We start from the raw sequence: 18,211 nt of genomic DNA, 5'->3' as shown, positions 1-18,211 counted from the left end.
AGCATTCACCCACTTTCAGAATAACAAACACATTGGGCAGCACGGTAGCACAGTGGTTAGCACAATTGCTTCACAGCTCCAGGGTCTCGGGTTCGATTCCCGGCTTGGGTCACTGTGCGGAATCTGCACTTTCTCCCCACGTCACCCTAGGTTTCCTCAGGGTGCTCCGGTTTCCTCCCACAATCCGAAGATGGGCAGGTTAGGTGGATTGGCAGGTTAGGTGGATTGGCCATGCTAATTCATTCTAAATCAATTCTAAATCATGCTAAATCAATGCTAAAGCATTCACCCACTTTCAGAATAACAAACACATTGGGCAGTACGGTAGCATGGTGGTTAGCATAAATGCTTCACAGCGCCAGGGTCCCAGGTTAAATACCCGGCTGGGTCACTGTCTGTGCGGAGTCTGCACGTCCTCCCCGTGTGTGCGTGGGTTTCCTCCGGGTGCTCCGGTTTCCTCCCACAGTCCAAAGATGTGCGGGTTAGGTGGATTGGCCATGCTAAATTGCCCTTAGTGTCCTAAAAAATAAGGTTAATGGGGGGAGGTTGTTGGGTTACTGGTATAGGGTTGATACGTTGACTTGAGTAGGGTGATCATTGCTCGGCACAACATCGAGGGCCGAAGGGCCTGTTCTGTGCTGTACTGTTCTATTCTATTCTATTCTAAATTGCCCTTGGTGTCCAAAAAGGTTAGCATGGTTACGGGATAGGGTGGAGGTGTGGGGATAGGGTAGAGGTATGGGCTTGGGTAGGGTGCTCTTTCCAAGGGCTGCTGCAGACTCGATGGGCTGAATGGCCTCCTTCTGCACTGTAAATTCTATGATTCTATATGATGCAATTGCTTTCACATTTGTGACACGGGAAATGTCATTTACTGAAACCACAAAATATCCTTTTAACCTCTAAACCAGGATTCACCGCTCAAAGCTGTTCAGATGCTCTGGGTAAATCTGATCATGGACACATTTGCTTCCTTGGCTCTCGCAACTGAACCGCCAACAGAATCTCTTCTGCTTCGCAAGCCTTACGGCAGGAATAAGCCACTAATCTCTCGGACAATGATGAAAAACATCCTGGGTCATGGAGTTTATCAGCTCACTATTATCTTCACACTTCTCTTTGCAGGTATGTGGAGTTGTTTGTACATTTGGTTTCCATGTATTTTATTTCCAGTACAGTGCTGAACTTGAGTAAAGCAATTAATTTGGTACAGTGCATATACCCTGAGGGAAGTGGTTATATCGTCTCTTAAGACAGCTCTCCAGAATGATAAAGCTGCAATGTACACAGCTTCTCATTCAATGTTATTCAAACCTGTTTACCAATCTGGAGGCAAAGATCAGCGGCTGCTTTTAAATTTTAAGTTAAAATCTTCATTAGTGTTATCAGAAGCTCCGACATTGTGATGAAGTATAACCGCAGGTAATTCAATAAAAAGTCTGTTTGCTTCAATGGTATTTACATTGCTGCGTGCCCCGCTGTCAGCAACCTGGGGGTTACCATTGATCAGCGATTGAACTCTTACCAGCCTTACAAAAGCTGTGGCTACCAGCGCAGATCAGTGGCTGTGAATTCTGCAGCAAGTACCTCACCTCCTGATTCCTCAAAGCCTGACCACCGTCCGCAAGGTACAGATCGGGAATACGATGGAGGGCTCTCCCTTTGCTCCATCAACACTCAGAAAGCTTGACACCATCCCTGACACAACATCCCATTTGATTGGCACTCCATCAAGCACCTTCAACATTCATTCGCTCCACACACCAACGCACAGTAGCAGCAGTGTGCACCATCTACAAGATGCACTGCAGCGACTCATCAAGGCTCCTTGGTCAGTATCTTTCAAATCGTGACCTCTACCACCTCGAATGACATGGGGAGCGAATGCAGAGGAACGCCACCACCTGCAGGTTACCCTCCAAACTCTATGCCAACCTGATTTGAAGCTATATCGCTGTTCCTTCACTGTCGCTGGGTCAAAATCTAGGAATTCCATCCCTAACAATAGTGTTGTGGTATTGTACAATATTGTACCGTTTGGTATTGTACAATAATAATACCACATGGACTGTAACTGTTCACGAAGGTGGCACGCCGCCTTCTCAAGAGAAATTCGGAATGGGCAATAAACAGCAAAACATCCCATGAAAGAATGAATAAATAAATAAAAACCAATTAAGTTGTTCCCAGTGCAAGCAGCCAGGTCAAACCTAATCTAGGGGCTGGTTTAGCACACTGGGCTAAATAGCTGGCTTTTAAAGCAGGCGAAGGCAGGCCAGCAGCAGGGTTCAATTCCCATACCAGCCTCCCCGAACAGGAGCCGGAATGTGGCGACTAGGGGCTTTTCACAGTAACTTCATTTGAAGCCTATTTGTGACGATAAGCGATTTTCATTTGATTTTTTTCATACCTACAGGCAAAGCGTAAATGTATGTACTTCTGCCAACTCTTGTTAAAACTAACCACGGTCACATTCCACAATTGTAGAGACCGCAGCCATTGCTTAAACTTATAACCAAATTAGTCAATGTCTTTCCAGCCTTAAAAGTAAATTAATATAGCAATTGCGGTGTGAGGCAAATAAAACGTGCAGTTACAATGGCAAAATTAGCAATCCAAGTACATACCACAGCAGACTTGTGGCCAGTGGCTGCACCATTATAGATTCCACCGGGAACCTTTTAACCTTTCTAGTCAAGTACAGAATAGAAATGGAAACTTAAGTCAAACTGACTAGGAAACACGGAAGCCTTGTTCATATCCCACTGGGCATAATGCACTCAGCTTCAGAGCCTTGAGCACCTAGAATGATGCCTTGGAATGGGTGGGCTGCAGGTTCACCAGAATTAAAGCAAGGCTCAAATTATGAAGCCTGATAGCATATACTTGGCTTGACCGCTGTATTTAGAGGGCTGAGGGATGGTCCAATCCGGATGTTTAAAATGATAGGAATGAACTTGATAGAATGGGTGCAGATGAGCCATTTTCTCTGGCAAGGGAATCCAGAACAAAGGCATTCTATCTTCAAAATATAGCTAGGCTGTTTAGAAATGAAATAATGAAGCATGTTCTTTACACAAGAAAGATACATTGGGTCTCCGTCTCTCCCCAAAGCTTGAGCATGCTGAGTCTGTTACATTTTTTTCAAGACTATGATTTTTGTTGAGCAATGTTATCAAGGGATACCATGAAGTATAGAACAGTCATGAGTTAATTAAATGACAGAACAGGCTTGAGGGCTGAATGGACTCTTGTTCCTATGTCGGGAAGTCTTTTGAGCCATGAGATGAAAGGTTTAGGGAGGTAGTTGGAGATGTTGGGGCCTAGATGGTTGAAGGCATGGCTGCCAGGGATCGGACAAAGGAGGTGTGAAGTGCACCAGATTTGGAGAAACGTAGAGTTTTCAGAATATTTCGGGACCAGTAGAGGTTTATGACAGGAGAGTTGGGAGAGTGGAAGTCCGTGTCGGTCAATGAGGGCAGGGGTAATGGATGAGAGCCACTTTAAAATGCTGTCTGATTAAGTCAGCAGGGATATGGAGCTGGAATTTATAAAAGCTTGAGCATAGGAGGCTGGCCAAGGGAGCAAAGGAATAGTTGAGTCTGGAGCTGACCGAGATGGATGGAAGTTTGGTTCAGTTCGCCAATATTAAGGGGGATGTGGGGGGTTTTTCATGGCTGAGTGCTTATGAGATCAGATGATCAACAAGGACTCCTAAGGTTGTGAATAGTCTGATTTAACCAGAAATAGGGAATGTGGAGAGGTGGAATCAGCAGTGAGTGTGTATAGTTTGTGAAGCAAGCCGAAGGGTCATCCACACTTAATAATAATAATTGCTTATTGTCACAAGTAGGCTTCAATGAAGTTACTGTGGAAAGCCCCTAGTCGCCACATTCTGGTGCCTGTCTGGGGAGGCCGGTACGGGAATTGAACCCACGCTGCTGGCCTTGTTCTGCCTTACAAGCCAGCTGTTTAGCCCACTGTGCTAAGCCCTTAGAATGTAAAATAACACCTTGGTCAATGCTCAGGTCTCAAACATCAGTGAGAGAATCTGTTTGTGATGCTTGTTGGAGGGTTGACTTAGGATAACTTGGCCAATAACCCACAATGTGCTCAGTACATACTTCTGGAAACAGAATTTTACATTTTTCCAGTTTTTGTTATGTGAAGATTTATTTCCCTCTGTTTATCTCTCCTGTTCCCAGGCCATAAATTAATGTGTACTTCCTCAGAAACCTTTACCAGGGTTAAGTAATTGTGCTTCCTGAAATTAATTCCTCTCCCGATCCCACATCAATGAAATGTCCTTAATCTTGTTGCTTCCTACCACCCTGGAATCTCGCACTGCTCCTAAATCATTGCTGTGCTTCCTATGATTCCTGGTCCGGTGCAACAAAGATTTTCTATGTCAGTACATGACAAAGTTAATTGGTTAGCTGTTTAACTTTTTTAAAGAAGGTTGAAAAGGACAAGGACAGTCAGCTATTTAAAAACTCCTGGTCAGCAGATTTTACCAGAGGGACAGAAAGGGGCAAAGCGAATGCAGACATTCTGAGGTTGGCATTCATAGGTCACCGAGCTGATGTCTAGTTGCTGTCACCTAATGGCAGCAAGGTTTGGGAGGAGAAAGCTGCCCATATCGGTTTAAGCAAAATGTGTGGGCAGTTCAGTGGAAAGTAGTTTTGATCGTTATATTTTGAATGTAATTACTGCAGGTTAATAAGCTTAGAAAATAGTTGTAAAGGCTGAGTCTGGACATGACTTACTGCAGATTGATGTTTTTATTGCAAGGAACCTTTTTATTACCATTCTTAATATTACCGCTGATTAGAAATGTCTCCATCGACTGCAATTAGACATGCAAAACCTTTACATTAAGGCTGTTGCTGGATTTACCAGCTTTGCATCTGCCTGATGATTAATCAGGAATACCTCTGGATGGAGAAATGGGAAGGTAACATCTGGTCAATATTATTGACTATCTCCCAAAAGTATAAAGTTAACCCGAATGTTAAAACGAAGGCCAGAAGCATAATCAATAAGTTGTAGCATAATGAAACCATCCTGATGAACCATTTAATACACTTTAATGCGAGGGTAAAAATATTTGTTGGATTTTACCGACCACCCCATCACGTGGATCTACAGAAAACCGCCATTGTCAACAGGATTACCCTGTGACAGTACCCTTCGTCGCTGGGAAACCCGTGCGCCGGGATGGGAACAGAATTTCCCGGCGCGTGAATGGTCCGTAAATCCCATCCATTACCTTTTTTAATTGCCTTTTATTCTATTAAGTAATCTAATTGTATTGGAGTTATTCTTGTCTGTATCTACAGGAAATTGGTTTGGAATTCCGCTTGTTTATTGGGTGCAAATTTTGGTTAACCAATATGATGTTGCTCCTTGATAAATTCTTTCTAATCGTTGGTTAAAAAGCGTTTCTCACAACTCTGACATGTTCATTCCAAGTTTGGGTTTGGTCGTGTTAAGTGGGCCCCTTTCTTGATCAAGTAAAACATATACAAAGAGTTCAAACTGAAGAAATGTCATGGAGAGGAAATGGGGTTACGTTGCAAGTTGTTAATCTGCAAGCGTTCTTTCCAGGTGAGAAGTTTTTTGACATCGACAGTGGAAGGGATGCTCCGCTCCACGCTCCCCCTTCAGAACATTACACCATTGTATTCAACACCTTCGTCATGATGCAGCTGTTCAATGAGATCAACGCTCGTAAAATTCACGGGGAGCGGAACGTGTTTGAAGCAATTTTCCGGAATCCCATCTTTTGCAGTATTGTTGTGGGCACTTTTCTAATTCAGGTAGAGCATCTTTCTAGTTGTATCCATGTTTTTTTTTAGAAATTGGATATTTAGTTTTGAGCTCCTTTTGCAAATCCATGCTGCGGGGAATGGGTATTGGAATAGGTTAAATAATTATATGGGAATAATGTCAATCTCCTACTGTCCGATGTTTAATTTACCACTATCTCTTAAAGTATAGTGATGGTGTCTCTGGACTAGTAATCCGAAGGGTTCAAATCTCGGCATGGCTGCTTAAGTAATTTGAAAATCGAGAATTGAAAGCCAGTCTCGGTAATGTATCATCGATTGTTGTAAGAATCTGTATGATTGCCTCATGTCCTTTAGGGAAGGAAATCTGCCAACCTTGCCTGAGCTGTCCTGTGTGTGGCTCCAGATCCACAGCTCTGAACTGCCCTGTAAAATGGTTTTCAGTTCTAGGGCAATAGGGAATAAGACCATAAGACATAGGAGTGGAAGTAAGGCCATTCGGCCCATCGAGTCCACTCCGCCATTCAATCATGGCTGATGGGCATTTCAACTCCACCTACCAGCATTCTCCCCGTAGCCCTTAATTCCTCGCGACATCAAGAATGTATCTATCTCTGTCTTGAAGCCATTTAGCGTCCCGGCCTCCACTGCACTCCGCGGCAATGAATTCCACAGGCCCACCACTCTCTGGCTGAAGAAATGTCTCCGCATTTCTGTTCTGAATTTACCCCCTCTTATTCTAAGGCTGTGCCCACGGGTCCTCGTCTCCTCGCCTAACGGAAACAGTTTCTTTGCGTCCACCCTTTCTAAGCTATGTATTATCTTGTAAGTTTCTATTAGATCTCCCCTTAACCTTCTAAACTCCAATGAATACAATCCCAGGATCCTCAGCCGTTCATCATATGTTAGACCCGCCATTCCAGGGATCATCCGTGTGAATCTCCGCTGGACACGCTCCAGTGCCAGTATGTCCTTCCTGAGATGTGGGGCCCAAAACTGGACACAGTACTCCAAATGGGGCCTAACCAGAGCCTTATAAAGGCTCAGTAGCACATCGCTGCTTTTATATTCCAACCCTCTTGAGATAAATGACAACATTGCATTCGCTTTCTTAATCACAGATTCAACCTGCATGTTTACCTTTAGGGAATCCCGACTAGCACTCCCAGATCCCTTTGTACTTTGGCATTATGCATTTTCTCACCGTTTAGAAAGTAGTCTATGCTTGGATTCTTTTTTCCAAAGTGCAAGACCTCACATTTTCTCACGTTGAATTGCATCAGCCATTTCCTGCACCACTCTCCCAAACTGTCTAGATCCTTCTGCAGCCTCCCCACTTCCTCAGCACTACCTGCCTGACCACCTAACTTCGTATCATCGGCAAACTTCGCTAGAATGCCCCCAGTCCCTTCATCCAGATCATTAATATATATGGTGAACAGCTGTGGCCCCAACACTGAACCCTGTGGGACACCGCTGGTCACCGGCTGCCATTCCGAAAAAGAACCTTTTATCCCAACTCTCTGCCTTCTGTCAGACAGCCAATCCTCAACCCATGCCAGTAGCTCACCTCGAACACCATGGGCCCTCACCTTACTCAGCAGCCTCCTGTGTGGCACCTATCAAAGGCCTTTTGGAAATCCAGATAGACCACATCCACTGGGTTTCCCTGGTCTAACCTACTTGTCACCTCCTCAAAGAATTCTAACAGGTTCGTCAGGCACGACCTCCCCTTACTAAATCCATGTTGACTTGTTCTAATCCGACCCTGCTCTTCCAAGAATTTAGAAATCTCATCCTTAACGATCGATTCTAGAATTTTACCAACAACCGAGGTTAGGCTAATTGGCCTATAAATGGGCAACAAATGATCCCCATAAATCATGAGATAATTTAAAGAAAATTTTTTTAACTCATGTCAACGTACAGCGAGTGTAGATCACGTGCCATTCTATCTGTCTGATTTGAAGGTAGTTGTATTATGGGCCAGGGTTTAGAGAACACCAAAATATATCATGGAGTTCACCTGACCCGCAACTTTTAATAGATTTTGGTTATGGGGAGCACAAGGGCCCACTTTACATGTGTGATGCAACAGAGATCTTTCATAGAATATGCAGTGCAGAAGGAGGCCATTCGGCCCATCGAGTCTGCACCGGCTCTTGGAAAGAGCACCCTACCCAAGGTCAACACCTCCACCTTATCCCCATAACTCAGTAACCCCACCCAACACTAAGGGCAATTTTGGACACTAAGGGCAATTTATCATGACCAATCTACCTAACCTGCACATCTTTGGACTGTGGGGGGGAAACCGGAGCACCCGGAGGAAACCCACGCACACACTGGGAGGATGTGCAGACTCCACACAGACAGTGACCCAAGCTGGAGTCGAACCTGGGACCCTGGAGCTGTGAAGCAATTGTGCTATCCACAAGGCTAAAGTGTGTTTAAACAAAAACAATGTTTATTCTATGAATCCAGTTGACATTTTATAAACACACAGTAAACATCCTATCAACTACCTACACTGATCCCCCCCCCCCCCAAGATACAATACTCTATAGGTAACCCTTAGTAACTTTCTTGACAACATCCATAAATCAAAGACCCTTTTTAACATAGACGGTAGATTTGCATTCCTTGCAGAGACAGGTATTACTTTGAAATCATCAAGTGATCTGGAGACATTTTTTTAGCAGGCAGAGAGAGCGGGAGAGAGACCCAAATACACCACCTTGGTTTAAATACAGCTCTGCAACTGAAAGCCAAACTAAAGCTCAGAGCCAAAAACAGCTTCCAGCTCAAAACGAAAGTTAAAAAGCAGAGCCAGAGTCCAGCTCCATCCACACACTGACATCACTGCAGCCACTTGAGAAGACAAACATTTCTTAAAGTGACATTCCCATGACACTTGGTCGATTAATACTCAGTACATCTTTGAGATGTATTCCCTGTGACTGGTTGACAGTGCTGGCTTCTCGTATAACACCCATTTTGAGCAAATGGCTCTGTACAAGGGGATGAAGAGAGGGTATTACTCCATGCAGTACAGACAGAAGATACATTGCAAAATAATTTATGTGGCAAATCTAAGACTACGTGGAGAACTTGTGTGGGGTAGATTTGTTTTGGACGTGGTGTGTTTCCTTAAACTGTAAGTGACCTCTCTGTAGTAATATAAATGTTAGCTTTTCAATAGAAAATGCGAGCTGTTATGCGTGCTGCAATATGGCAGGGAACGACAGTGGATATGGTTTGCATTAGGAAGTACATTTTGTGCCCATGGCAACAGGCAGACATGTATGTAGTGACAAACCTGATGCTTTTCTGCCTAATAAAATTTTACTCATTTTAAAATAAGAATCTGAAAGGATGTTTAAGATTATTGACTATAATTTTGTATTTTAAGAGTAGGAGGTTTTATAACGTAGAGTAGCAAACTCTTATCAGCATTGTCCTTTCAACCTGGCCTCCTTGAATCTCTTCCTCTTTACTGTAAGCATTTGGAAGATATCAGAACTGTTTTCTCGCTCATTAAGTCTAAGTTTCCTGTGGGCAATTACTGAAAGGTTAGACATGGTCTGGACGTCAAATTAATCGTTTTGTCATTTTGAATTATTAATGTGTGTATTGCCATTCTTCAAACTGGTTGATACCTGCCAGAAAAGAAAGTGGACTTTTGGAAAGAAAATCGCTCCTCGTTGGCCATGAGGGGTAACTTTAGGGGGAAAGAGTGGGAACCTCGCCTGCAGGGAATGCACATCAGGTTGCTGGACACTCCTGATCCACGATTACCCGTTTATTGATTTTAGTGGGGGCAAAAAACACATTGTGATTTCTGGCCTTTTCTCCAAGGGGCAAACCCCCTAGCAGCAACCAGGATTTGTAAATTTACCCATTTAATGTCAATTTTAATCGTAAGAACTTTGTACAAATGCAGATTTTTTTGCAGCAAAATCTCTCTCAAACTGTGGGGGGGGAGGCTTTTGCAGTCCAGAATTAGATTGCAGCTTGCTCAAATGGTGTTCGGGCGGCACACAGTGGTTAGAAGCAAATTACTGCGGATGCTGGAATCTGAAACTAAAGAGAGAATGCTGGAAAATCTCAGCAAGTCTGGCAGCACCTGTAGGGAGAGAAAAGGGCTAACGTTTCGAGTTCAATTCCTCTTTGTCAAAGCTGGCAAAGAGTCATCGGACTCGAAACGTTAGCTCTTTTCTCTCCCTACAGATGCTGCCAGACTTGCTGAGATTTTCCAGCATTTTCTCTTTCGCACAGTGGTTAGCATTGCTTCCTCACAGCGCCAGGGACCGGGTTTGATTCCGTTCTTAGGTGGATTGGCCGTGATTAATTGCCCCTCGATGAGGTTGTGGAGATGGGGTCTAGGTAGGGTGCTCTTTCAGAGGGCTGGTGCAGCCTCGATGGGCCAAATGGCCTCCTGCAATGTAGGGATTCCATGAAAACCAAAGAGTTTTCAGCGCACTCAATCAATCTCTTCAGTAATTTCCCCAAATGATGCTCTCCTTATTACGGTCATGTTACTGAATACAATTTTGCATCAATGTGAAAATAAAGGTAGCACTGGAAGATAACTAAAGGCATTGCATTGGCTTTTGAGTCTCTGCGCCATTTGTTTCTCTAATCAAAGCAGTAAGAGATGTGAATTTTGTGGTTGAAAGAAGTGGCGAATCCCAGAGTTTAGTTTTGTGCTCTGCGGGTCACTCATCGGAATGTCAAAATCTTGATGTTTGCTGATGAAATCACTGCTCACGTGCTTATTTGAACAAAATATTGATTGTGGCTTCGGAGTGATGATAAGGAACTTGAGATTGGACTGAAGTATCATTGAAACATGTCTTGAGTTTAACGTGGAATTGCAGATGAACAAAGTTGTTGACATGCTGGTGAATTTAAGATTTAAGTAATATGTTGGTGTAAGATTTGGACTCGTCAAGCTTTTTGTCAACTTTATCCATTAGAGAACTAGAGGAGGTAGTTTTAAAAAATGGTGTGTAAGTAGTACATAGATGTAAAAGTCATGCCTCTGTTTCAAATTCCCAATAATTCTTCTGGGTGTCGAAATGTTTGTTTGGAGAGTTCCATGAAAGTGGCAGGTATCAACCAGTTTGAAGAATGGCAATACACACATTAATAATTCAAAATGACAAAACGATTAATTTGATGTCCAGACCATGTCTAACCTTTCAGTAATTGCCCACAGGAAACTCAGGCTCCTATAGTTTGAAAATGAATGCTGTCTGAAAATTAATAATTGTGGGGCACGCTTTAATGGAAACATTTCTAAGTGTTATTTTGGGCGTGATTGGCAGGGTGTTTCTTGACGGCCGGGTTGGTGAGATTGCGGCTTGTATTTAACGCACTTGGTGCCGGAAATGATTCCCCACGAGCTTCTCGCCATTATTGGCGGTCTTGCCATCTCAGCTTCTCGCTTCTGACAAGGGGGGGGAGCTGCTTTTAAACGCCCGCTCACTCACTCCCAGTCAGCGCACACGCATGGCAGCGCACAGACGTGCTCCACGCTTTGGGGATGCCGAGCTGGACAGGCTTCTGGATGTCGTTGATGTGAGATGGGGCATACTGTTCCCCCGAGGAAGTCGGAGGACCAGCAGCAGGCTCACCAATACTGCCTGGGAGGTAGTGGCAATGGCTGTCCGTACGGGCAGGAGGACCAGCATTCAACGTCGGAAGAAGACCTCCAAGCGGGTTTTGCAAGACGTTTGTGGGTCAGTTGATCCCATTGATATTGGATATGTTCAAGAACTCTTTGGCCCAGGGTTCATTGCCTGTTACACTTGTGCAGGACTCCATTTCCCTGATCCTGAAGAAGGACATGGGCCCTCTGGAATGTCGGTCATTTCGCCCCATTTTCTTTCAATGCAAATGCCAAATTGCTCGCAAAGGTGTTGGCACTGCGATTGGAGTCCTGCCTCCCAGAGGTGATCAGGAGGACAAGACCGGATTTATTCAGGGTCGAAAGTTGTCAACCAATATACTTTGGCTGTTAAGTATTAACCTTTATCCCTCATCTGTGCCTGAACCGGAGGTGATTGTATCTATGGAAGCTGAAAAGTGTTTGATAGGCTGGAGTGGGGGCATCTCTTTGAGATTCTTAGGTTTATGTTTGGGCAAAGGTTCATTTAGATTCGGTCATTGTACAGGGCCCCTAGTACAATATAGGCAACAATCCCTTAAGCTTGGGTGATTTTCCACTGACTAGGGGTGCGAGGCAGGGATGTCTGCTGTCTCCGCTTCTATTTGTTTTAGCAATTGAACAGTTGGCCATTGCGTTCAGATCTTCTGGTAAGCGGAAGGGGATAAGTTAAGAGGGAGGGAGCATAGGGTGTCCTTGTACGCAGAAAAACCTGCTTTTTAATATTCCAGACCCAGTTTCCACCACTATGGTGAGATAATGAAGCTATTTAGGATTTTTGGCTCCTTCTCTGGTAATAAGTTGAATTTGGACAAGAGCAAATTCTTTCTGGTTAATCCCCCAGAGCGGGGAGCCTATCTGGGGATGTGGCCTTTGCGCCTTGCCAGATCTACCTTTCATTATCTGGGAATCCGGATGTCCCATGATTGGACCTCGCTTCTGAAATTAAGTTGCGCTAGTCGGTGAAGGGGTCTAATCTAACTCGCAGCAGCAGTTTAACCTCCCCCTGTCCTTCGCGGGCAGGGTTCAGACTATTAAAATGAGTGTCCTCCGGAGGTTTTTATTCCTTTTTCAGTGTCTCCCCATTTTTTCTCCCTAAATCCTTTTTTGTCAGGGTTAACAAGTTAGTATTTGGGCAGGTGAAACGCCAAGGAATCTGTAGGCCGTTTGCCCAATTTGTTATTTTATTATTGGGCAGCCAATATTGAGAGAGTGCTGGTGTGGTTAGTGATCCGAGTTCCGTTTGGGGCCGAATGGAGGTGAGTTCCTGTAGGGGGCTCTAGTTTGGGTGTTTTAGTGACTGTCTCGCTTCTGTTCCCTCCTGCGAGACTCTCTTTGAATCCGGAGGTGGTGTCCATCCTGAAAATCTGCAAGCGACCCAGACAGCATTTTAAATTTGCCATGTCATTCTGGGCCCCTTCCTATAGCAATTATCGCTTTGTGTCGGCGGGCTGAGACTCGACGTTTAGTTCATGTGAGGGGTAGGGTCTGGAGAGGTTTGTAGTCTTATTCGTGGCAGGAAGGTTTGCTAGCTTCAAGGAACATTTTCAGCTCCCTGGAACCAAGTTGATTCATTATTTCCAGATCGTGATTTTCTGCGGAAGGCCTCGTCTTCATTTCCCGTGGCACCACCTACCTCCTTGATAAGGATTCTGCCTTTGGCTGGGTCTGGTGGGGGAGGTATTCGAGTATTAGTATTTATAGCCAGATCTTGTCAGCGGAGTCAGCTCTATTGAATAAAGTTAAGTAAAATGTGAGGGTGAATTGGATCCTATTCTGGATGAGGAGGTGTGGAGTGAGGCTCTTCAGAGGGTTAACTCCACGTCCTCCTGTGCCCGGCTTGATTTGATCCAGTTCAAGGTGGTGCACAGGGCTCATCTGACCAAGGCAAGGGTGAGTGGGGGGGGGTTTCAGGGGTAGATGACAGGCGCGAGCGGTGTCGTCGGGGGTGGGGGGGGGGGGAGCTGCTAACCTTACTCGTATGTCCTGGTTTTGTCCTAGGTTGTTGAGCTTTTGGGTCTCCTCCTTCAACACCATGTCAGAAATTCATAATGTCGAACTGGGAGCCATGTAGAAATTCTGAGGTCACCCAACCAGACCAAGTGCCTTGGCCTGGTTGGGTGACCTCATAGAGTTTCTACAGTTGGAGATGGTCAAGTTCACCGTTAGGGGGTTGGGAGAGGGGTTCTACCTGAGATGGCAGCCGCTCATTTCCTTTTTTAAAGAGCTAGTCGCCATCAGCTGTCAGGGGGTTTTTGGCTTGGTCCCCTGAGGAGGCCACCACCTTTTAGCGTCCAGCGAGAATATTGATTTGGCCTATTTAACTGGCATGCCCAGAAATGAAGCGTTGGTTCAGTTGCACCTTTGATTTAATAAATGTGGCTCTGTCTGATGAGGAATATAATGTTTGGGTTTTCTTTTTCACTGCAGATTGTCATTGTGGAGCTTGGAGGGAAACCGTTTAGCTGCTCGGGACTAACACTCAATCAATGGCTGTGGTGCATCTTCATTGGGGTTGGAGAGCTTCTTTGGGGACAGGTAAGGTTCGATGTCCATCACTGTCCATCAATCACGTGTGTATATACTTCAAAATGTGACCAGCGTAATCGAGACCCAAGTCCACCAAACTTTGCAAATTCTTTTCCTGCTTTAATTGCTTAGTCCACTTCTTGATGGGGTTTTATGTTTGCCCAAGGGACACTGTGCAATGCCTGTTCAAGTTGAATTACAAGATGACCTGAGAAGGTTTCACCTTAATATGGAACCCCTGACATAATAAAATGTCCCAGGCCTCTTAATAGGACTGTTAGCAAAAATATCCTATCGCAGTGGCTTCAGTTTATTCCGTGCCTCTGGCCTGTTTTATGATTTTGAACATTCGCGCACTCTCACATTCTGCTCCATAATATTCCAGATTGGAATTGTGCACCGCTTACAGATTAAAGCAAGTCGAAATGTTTTCTTCAGGTAATCTCCTCGGTTCCGACAAGCCGCCTCAAGTTCTTGAAGGAAGCTGGCCATGGTACGACAAAAGATGACATGCTTGAAGGAGACCTAATGGAGGATAATGACGAAATTGACCATGCTGAAATGGAACTCCGCCGGGGGCAGATCCTCTGGTTCCGAGGTCTGAATAGAATCCAGACTCAGGTATGCTGACAAACTCATAGCCCACCACAGCAATGGATCGCTGACTGGAAGCCTGTTCAAAATGAACTAGACAACTCTCTTCCCCCAAAAAGCTGCCAGATCCCACTATCTTTACCAGTGTCTTTCAGTGAACTGTACTTTTTTTTTTGTTTTGGATAAAATAGTATTTATATAAACCGTCCCTCCTCTAGGTAATGTCCATTCAAAGTTATATCATGTGCTTAGAGCCAATCTGTGTTCCGTTTTCTTGTTTAACTGGCCAAAAATAACCTCTGCTTCAGGAATTCTATTCTTCTGTCTCTCTCCCCTCTCTTCAAATGGCTGTTACACATTCTCATAGTGCCTTTTTTCCTTTTATACCGTTCTATTCTTGTTGTGGGGCGCTTGATCTTGTCCAGTATAACTGGGACTCTACTATTTTCATTTATTTTCGCTGTTTTGCTTTATTTTCCTTGCCTTTCCACCCAGTTTCTTCCTTTCTCCATTCACTCCCTCTCTTTAACTCTTTGTTCCCTTTTATTCTCGGTCTTGTGTCCCGTCCCCCCCGACCCGCAACCTTTCCCTCCTGTCCTCCTCCTCCTCCTCTCTTTCCCCCTCCCCCCTCTGTCTGTCTATCTCTCTCTCTCTCTCTCTAGCCACCCTTGCCTGCTCGTGCGCTCTCTCACTCGCATTCTTGCTCTTTCTACCTTTTCGATGTGGAGCAAAGCTGTCTTACTCTCTGATTCTTTGCAGATGGGCGTTGTCAACACATTCCAGGGCGGACCTTCCTTGCAGGGAGCTCTGAGGCGGCAGCCTTCCATAGTCAGCCAACACCACGATGTAAAAAATCTTTCTACCCCAACACATGTAGTGCTTTCTACTGGCAATACTACTCCTACTACTTCTGCTACTACTGTGGGGCGTGAGTGCCGGTTTCTTAAAAACTGCATGAAATTAATATCATCTCCGTCCATGCACTTAACTTATTACTATCCTTTTATCCCCCTTTTAGTTTCCTGAATGTTCTCTCATTTCAGCTTTTTTTTGTTTTATTTTTTATGGAGCATCTAAACGTTTTCTTTTTCTCGCAGGAATGGAGTTTTTCAGATAAATACTCAAAAGATGTCATTTTAAAAGTTACATATATATATATATACTATATATATAAATATGTCTATATGAAGTGGGGGTGCAACGACTATTGTGCAGTTGGATCAGCATTGAATGTTTTTTTTCTAGATTTTCTAGATAGATTGAATCTGCTCTAACTTTAACCACTACATTCCCAAAACCAAGCAAATACATTAACGTCCTTTTCTTTTTTCAGACTGATTTATAATATTATTCTGAAGGGCATTTAAACTCTGCTTAGAAGTTGGAAAGGTTTGACATCAAGTGCCTGTTTAGCAGAGATCCCGAAATTCTCCAAGTTTATTACATAACAAATCCCCCTCAGCCCAGATACAGTTTTAAGGTTTCAGCACTTTGGGTTGTCTATTTAAAAGGGACAGTGGTTCAGTCACGTCGTACCTGTCACTTTCACGGGGATTAGCAAGATCGGCCTGCGCAACTTGCTAGAAACTGCGGGTGGAGTGTAAAGTAAGCTTTCCACAATCTATCTCCGCCTGTAGGTCAATTTAGTTTTGGTCCCCTGTTCTGAGAACATAAGGAACAGGGAGCAGGAACTAGTGATACAGCCCAACAATCCTGCTCCCTTCATTCAGTAACATCAGAACTGATCATCTACCTCAACTCCACATTCCTGCCCTATTCTCAATTCCCATTCCATCTATAATTCCCAATTATATTGCACAGCATCGGGTGTGAAACATTTTTCCAATGTTCTATAGTTACATTCATATCTAATCTATAATTTCGCCAGAGGTTTGAAATTTCAATAAAGCTGGAGCATTTTAATGGTCACCCTGTTTTTAATTATAATCTTTATTATTGTCACAAGTAGGCTTGCATTAACACTGCAATGCAGTTACTGTGACAATCCCCTAGTCGCCACGTTCCACTGCCTGTTCGGGTACACACAGGGAGAATTCAGAATGCCCAATTCATCTAACAAACATGTTTTTCGGGACTGTGTGGGAGGAAACAGGAGCACCCGGAGGAAACCCACGCAGAAATGGGGAGAACGTCCAGACTCCGCACAGACAGTGACCCAAGCCGGGAATCGAACCCGGGTCCTTGGCACTGTGAAGCAACAGTGCTAACCACTGTGCTGGAAGTGCCACCCTGCAGCACCAAATGACATTAGCCATTGCTTTTCAGGGTTGACTTGGTACTTCCTTCTAGCTAATCTTGTTCTTCTGCATGGCGTCCCTTTGGAAATTAATGAATTGGAAATTTTATATTTGGATTTGGGACGGGGCAGTGATGTCAGCACAAGGCACTTCATTAATTACAGGGATGTCACAATACAACTTTCAACAGCTGGTAACTGAATCATTTTATATGCGTACGGTTTCTCGTAGCTTGCAGCTATATCTGGTTCGGTGTAGCACTAATCCCATTTTACTGTATGAAGGGCCAGGCAAATCGAGGTTGGATTGGACCTATGCTGCTATGTCATCCGATGATACTGGAATTGTCAAGATAATTAAACATTTCTTCCAGGGGACAAAAGTCAATCTTCCATCCTTTATTGTTCTGCTGTAATTGAGTTTTGCAATTCCAATTCCGTTGGACGTAATATTGTACAAAGTGCGGACTTGCCTGATTGTATTATGACATCCCTCTAGTAGTTCGGCAGTGAAAGCCTGTACGTGCTCAACGAGACTGTGATTCCACTGCCCAACTTCAAATATTCTTTGCACCTCTGATAGACGAGTTTCATTGTCTATTAATCCGGCTTTCGTTCACAGTGTAAATGTTCGAGTGTAAGCCCAAGAATTGTTTTAGGTTTTTCAAGTCTGTCATGCCTATGGTACAAATGCACAGCGCAAAAGTCGGGAATTGACTTGACGAGTAGAACTGGGAGCTTCCGTTTTCATCTCGAAGCATCCTAGCAGCAGCACATTCTGTGCAAAAGATGCTGGCTGTACGCTAAACCTGGGGGGAGAAAAGAAATTGCAAATTGGATTCAGTAGTTAAGGCCATCGGTCATGATTTAAGTATTCAATATTATTTGTGAAACAGTCCAGTCTTCTATCTGAACTTCTCCAGCACAGCCAATACAAGAAAGATTCTTAAAACCAGTTAGATAATAGGTAATTGTGACTTTTGGGTCAGTGGGGTACCTATTCTGAAGTTAAATGTACAATTGGCTGCGTTGCAGGAAATAGCTGCAGTTTATTGATTGTAAGGTCCAGGCTGCTGTTTGTTGAAGCTGAGGCCATTTATAGAGTTTACCATTGTGCTGCTATCATCATTCAGTCTTCAAAGGGGAGGAAAGCCCTGTTCAATCCTCCCCAAAAGTGATTCTAAAATGCTACCATCGTCTCCGGGAAGAATATTAATTTGTAACCTGTGACAGATAATTACTGGAAGCCAGACTCTTTCCAGGTAAACTCATCTTTCTTTTGCAGCAGAAGACCGGGCCTGTGAAAAGTATGTTATTTACTGCCTAGCGATTGCGTTGTGAAGACTGCACCCTTTTCACTTCCCTTGTCTT

The 18,211-nt window shown here is 44.2% G+C and overlaps 1 protein-coding gene across 8 annotated transcripts in view; it reads left to right on the top strand.

Annotated features, from left to right (window-relative positions):
* The window catches only part of LOC119978753 (plasma membrane calcium-transporting ATPase 1-like), a 277,686-nt gene that overhangs the window by 250,225 nt on the left and 9,250 nt on the right, over positions 1-18,211 (top strand). For 5 of the 8 annotated variants that reach the window (XM_038820609.1, XM_038820605.1, XM_038820606.1 and 2 more), the window contains 4 exons: positions 912-1,125; positions 5,608-5,819; positions 13,891-13,998; positions 14,428-14,610. In XM_038820609.1, coding sequence (XP_038676537.1) covers positions 912-1,125; positions 5,608-5,819; positions 13,891-13,998; positions 14,428-14,610 — 717 coding nt within the window. Of the gene's footprint in view, positions 1-911; positions 1,126-5,607; positions 5,820-13,890; positions 13,999-14,427; positions 14,611-15,342; positions 15,512-18,211 lie in introns of all 8 variants that reach the window. The other 3 variants (XM_038820611.1, XM_038820610.1, XM_038820612.1) reach the window with 2 other exon arrangements.

This window comes from Scyliorhinus canicula, chromosome 15 (genome assembly GCF_902713615.1).
Source record: "Scyliorhinus canicula chromosome 15, sScyCan1.1, whole genome shotgun sequence".
Taxonomy (NCBI): domain Eukaryota; kingdom Metazoa; phylum Chordata; class Chondrichthyes; order Carcharhiniformes; family Scyliorhinidae; genus Scyliorhinus; species Scyliorhinus canicula.
Note: the sequence above shows the minus strand (reverse complement) of the source record. Positions and strands in the feature narration are given on the sequence as shown.